At 32.6% G+C, this 5,395-nt stretch overlaps 1 protein-coding gene and 1 long non-coding RNA gene across 2 annotated transcripts; one reads left to right on the top strand and one right to left on the bottom strand.

Moving 5' to 3' along the window:
• The first annotated feature begins 562 nt into the window (after positions 1-562).
• On the top strand, positions 563-3,708 carry LOC132741844 (uncharacterized). The gene is made up of 4 exons (XR_009627350.1): positions 563-774; positions 1,103-1,148; positions 3,150-3,213; positions 3,580-3,708. It is a non-coding gene; the product is annotated as an uncharacterized LOC132741844 (long non-coding RNA).
• Positions 1,158-3,117, bottom strand: LOC132741842 (uncharacterized). Its single transcript, XM_060730099.1, has one exon. It carries the CDS (start codon positions 3,002-3,004, stop codon positions 1,292-1,294), a length of 1,713 nt encoding a protein of 570 aa, XP_060586082.1. The 5' UTR covers positions 3,005-3,117; the 3' UTR covers positions 1,158-1,291.
• Positions 3,709-5,395: the final 1,687 nt, after the last annotated feature.

Genomic DNA, 5,395 nt, shown 5'->3' with positions numbered 1-5,395 from the left:
ATATCGAACAAAAAATGACAATCAAGTAATAAGCCTTAATTAAAGCCTACCCAGGGACTGACAATAGAATTTAAAATGCGTTTCAAGGAACATGCAAACTTTCCTTAATTAATGATGGACAAACTTCTATACCGTCGGTAATTGACGCAATTATCAGATACCAACAACAATATTTCATTTTAAAGGTGTCTAAATTAAACTTAATGAAACAAAAACGGATTATCATCAAAATTTTGTAAACTTTTTCAATTTATGTTATTTAACTGCGACCAAACGCTATTTTTTCTAAACGTCTTGAGATGACGAAGATCGATATTCGTACTTTTTTTACTGTACATAGCCAACAAGGCGATTAATCTCTAAAAAGTAAACATACGAAGACAATTGCTGTTTCTTGGTTAAAATCCTCGCTTAAAGTCATAAAATAACATATGCATTTTCGACTTCCATCTTATTTAGAAAATGCGGTAGGGCTAGCCGATACAGTGTGTCCTTGCTAGTCATACGTGACTCACGTACGGCTAGAACTTTTGGCTAGCCGTATGGGCCCGTACGGCTAGCCACTTCCTAAAGATATGACCTTATTACAATCATAACTCATACATTTCATGTTTTTGTTTTAGAGTTATATAATCATGCAGTGGAAAATGATTAAAAGTTCAGCATCGGACGAGGAATACATATATATTGATATGTATATATAAAAACATCAACAACAACAATCAATGAAAGGAACATGGATGATGAACATATTATTTTGATGTCAATGAACAAGTATACTTATATGAAAGTTCATCTCACATAGAATATATATATATTATATTAAGCATAAAAATTTACATATACTGAATAATTCAAATTTTGCACTCAACAGCATTAATAAAATATCTTCCATGTCTTCATATAAAAATAGCTTTGTAAATTTAAACGATTACAACATGTACAATATTTTTCAATAAGAGCCATGTCCAGTATATTTCCTTCATATGTTACTAAGTATCGCGATGAAAAATTTTTAGTAATAATAATACTTTACAGAGCTAGATTGCTATTCATTGTAATGTACTAATGCAATGCTTATTATTTTTTTTTTAATTTTTAGACAATAATACATAATTAAGGGAAATGAAGTTACATAAAAAGAATCGGTAAGTTATACATAAAATATTATTCAATAATTATTAATTGTACATAAAAATTTTCTTTTCTTCATCTGTTCCTGGAATTCTTCTTCATTATCAAGACTGAGACTGGTTCTCCTCTTACATATCATTTTCTCATAATAACTCATTCACAGTTCACCTAATTTCTCTCGCGCTAATTTTTCAAGTTTTGGTAATAAATAATATTTGGCTTCAATAATCAGTTGTCTTAGCTCTACTGATGTATTTGGTAAGTTGCTCTTTTTCAGAGTTTCATTCTCTCTACAGTATCTAAGATAATTTAATATGATAAAGAATATGTTATAGTCCCTATCTATAAAAAATTCAGATTCTTTCTCATCGGCAAGACATTTCAAAAGTCCATCCGTGCTTCTTAATGTATTTCTACATGTATAAAATTGTTTTCCTCCTATGTTCAAGATAATTTTATTTTCATTGTCCTTTTTAATTTGTTTAATTCTTTCTTTAAGTTTATTTTTGCTCACATCGTCTTTCTTTTTTATATTTTTCTCCTCATGTTCCTTTTTATATTTTCCTTCACTATGTTCATTCTCTTTTTTATATTTCTTATCATTTTCCTCCTTCCTTCTATCATCTTCATTTTGATTCTCTTCATCTTTTTCTCCATGTTCTTCCTCCTTTCTATTTTTCTCATTTATATTCTTTCTATCTTCTACTTTCTTCTGTATATTTTCTTCATCTATTTTTCTATCTTCCTCTTTCTTTCTATTTCCTTCTTCCTTTCTATCCTCTTTCTTCTTTCTATTCTCTTCATCTTCCTTCTTTCTATCTTCCTCCTCTTGCTTCTTTCTATCTTCTTCCTCTTGCTTTCTTCTATCTTCTTCCTCTTTTTTCTTTCTATCTTCCTCCATTTTCTTCTGTCTGTCTTCCTCCATTTTCTTCTGTCTATCTTCCTCCTCTTTCTTCTGTCTATCTTCCTCCATTTTCTTTTGTCTATCTTCCTCCATTTTCTTCTGTCTATCTTCCTCCATTTTCTTCTGTCTGTCTTCCTCTTTCTTCTTTCTATCTTCTTCCTCTTTCTTCTTTCTATCTTCCTTCTCTTTCTTCTTTCTATCTTCCTCCATTTTCTTCTGTCTATCTTCCTTCTCTTTCTTCTGTCTATCTTCCTCCTCTTGCTTCTTTAATTTAATATATATTCTTCTCTCTGTTTCTCTTACATCCGACTCGATTCTCAATCTTTCTTTCCTTTCTTCTTCTTTTCTTTTATCTTCAGCTTCTATCTTTTTCTTTTCCTCTGCTAACCTCCTTCTTAAAAATTCTCTTTCCTGTTGTCTATTGTCACTCATAATATTTACCTCTACTACACTTTCCTCTAGTTTGTCAATTTCAATGTCATTACTACTGCTACTACTGCTGTTGCTGCTACTACTGCTGTTGCTGCTACTACTGCTGTTGCTGCTACTACTAGATGATCTAGATGTGTCGGTTGACGAAAGTGACCGTTCTCTAACACAAAGTCTTTTTGGTGGTGAGGCTTGTTTTTGGTATACATTTATATCTTGAGAACTTCTTTTACCCGAGTATGGTAATCTAGGCAATGTGTTATGTCTTTGTGTTGGTGCATAATATCTGTTTGTATTATCAATAATCATTTGATCAATGTTTTTAATGAATTCCTGTAAGGCTTCTTCTGCCTCTTTGCCTCTCTGGCCCGTGACAGTATGAAATCTGGTAAAGTCATTTCTACTTGTATGACAGAAATTAGATGGAGTATTTCTAAGGAACACCTTGGCACATTTTACACATTTATAGTTCACTTTACTATGCTGTTCAATGATATGTGCTTTGCATTTACCCTTGGTTGTGAAATGCATATCCATGCATATTTGACATGTATATCTTTTCTGAAAAAAAAAATAAAAAAAAATGTTTGATAATATTTATCATTTCTTATTATCCAATCAGACATAGTTATTTTCAGTATTCATATATATATATATATATATTTTTTTTTTTTATGTACAGAGTGACCACTGTAAGTCGTTACAAGACAAACTTCAGAAAATAATTTAAAAAAAAAAATATGAAGGTAAGTGAACACTCAAAGAGTATGGTTTAAATAGTTATTGTTCATACGGTTTTAACTTGTCATGATGAACAACACGGGCTTTCTCTCGAAAACCTTGTATACGGTACAAAATGTCACTAATTTTTGAAACCACTTGATACGGACCCTTCCAAGGTCTACCAAGTTTGCCACTTCTTCCAACTTTACGTGTTGGATTATAATACCAAACAAGATTACCTATTTCATATCTAACAGTATTACTATTTAAGTCATAGTGCTTTTTCATTGTATCACTTGAAAGTGAAAGCTTTTTCCTTGCAAATTCATGTACTTCAGTAATTCTATTTTCTAAAGTCTCAACATAATCCGTGCCATATTTCTTTGCAGGATTATTTATTTCAGGTTTACCAAGAACCATATCAATCGGAAGCCTAACTTCTGTTCCGAACATCATTGTTGCGGGTGTGACTCCAATAGACTCATGAACAGAAGAGCGAAAGGCCATTAAACATAAAGGTACATATTTATCCCAATCATTTCTATGTTCAGACACAAAGGCCGTGAGCATATTGAGAATACTTCTGTTTGCGCGTTCAATAAAACCTCCACCTTGGGGTCTAAAAGCGGTGTTTCTTGTTTTCTGAATACCTAGTAGGATGCATAATTCTTTGAATAATTTTGATTCAAATTGAGAACCTTGGTCAGTATGAATGGTTAATGGTACACCAAACCTGGAGATAATATGTTCAACCAATGCATTGGCAGCAGTTTCAGTTTCTATATTCGGAAGGGGAATTGCTTCGGTCCACTTAGTAAAATATTCAGACACAACCATCAAATAGGAATTATTACTTTGTGTTTTTCCTAAGGGACCCACAAAATCAATAGCAATTCTTTCCCACCTTTCCCCAGAATTAAATTGTCTCATTGGTGCTTTAAATGGCTTTTTAGGCATTTTTCTAGATGCATAAACTTAACACTTCTTGCAGTATAATTCAACATTTTTTCGCAACCCATACCAGTAAAATCTTTGTCGAACTTTTCTTAGTGTCTTCTTAACACCAAGATGACCACTGGTTGCATTATCATGTAATTGCTTCAATACATATTCTGTCAGACACTGAGGTATAACTATTTGATACTCTGTAGTATTTCCTACATCACTTACCCATTTTCGTTGCAATACATTGTTTATCATTGTCAAAGATTCCCATCTATACCAGAAATATTTGACTTGACCATTCAGTCCAGACACACTGTTCCATTCAGGTTTCTGATTATTTTCTATCCAACTTATCACATGTCTGATATGTGGATCAGACCTCTGTAACTGTGCTAAGTATTCTAGATCTATATTTTCTAAATCTATTACTTTCTCAGTATTGCTACCTTTATTACTTGTATCTGAGTCTTTGTCTACATCACAGGTCTTTGTTTTATGTTCTACACTCACCTTGTTCATTGTAGATGTACTTGGTTTACTGTCATTTTCTAGATTCTTATCAGATAGAGATCTGACCTCTTTTGAACCTATATCTAAATCAGTAATAAAACTTTGTGTGGCTAATGCTAAACACGAAGAACCTAAATCTAATTCAGTTTTCTTGTCAGTTGCAATAGAACTAACCTCATTAGAAGACTGGCTACATTTAGTTAAATCTATTTGTGTTTTCGATGGAATAACGCATTTTTTCTTATCTAATTTTAGTGAATTACTAATACAGATATCATTTGACATCTTTCGTTGATTCGTATTCACTGATTGAGCCAATGAAAGTTTCTCAACTATCACACCTGCATCTCTTGCTTTATTGTGTCCCCTTGAAAAGGTGACATATAGGGGTTACTTTTGTCGGCGGCGTCTGTGTCGTTGTCGGCGTCCCCTAAAGCTTGTCCGGAGCATAACTCAGTCACTATAAGTCTGATTGACTTCAAACTTGGTATGCATGCTTCTTTCAATAACCCGAAGTGCAGTGCACAAGGACCGGTACTCTGCAGTTCTTAATTTTTGAGTTATTGCCCTTTGTTAATTTTCATACTTTAATTTTGTCCGGGCCATTTCTCTTCAACTATAAAAGCTATGAACTTGAAACTTCATAGGATGATAGATCTCATTAAGAAGAAGTGCAGTGCACAAGAACCGGAACTCTGCACTTCCTAATTTTTGAGTTATTGCCCTTTGTTAATTTTCATACTTTATTTT

This window comes from Ruditapes philippinarum, unplaced genomic scaffold (assembly GCF_026571515.1).
Source record: "Ruditapes philippinarum isolate M1 unplaced genomic scaffold, ASM2657151v2 ctg15120_1_1_1_1, whole genome shotgun sequence".
Lineage (NCBI taxonomy): Eukaryota > Metazoa > Mollusca > Bivalvia > Venerida > Veneridae > Ruditapes > Ruditapes philippinarum.
This window is presented reverse-complemented; position numbering and strand designations above follow the sequence as displayed.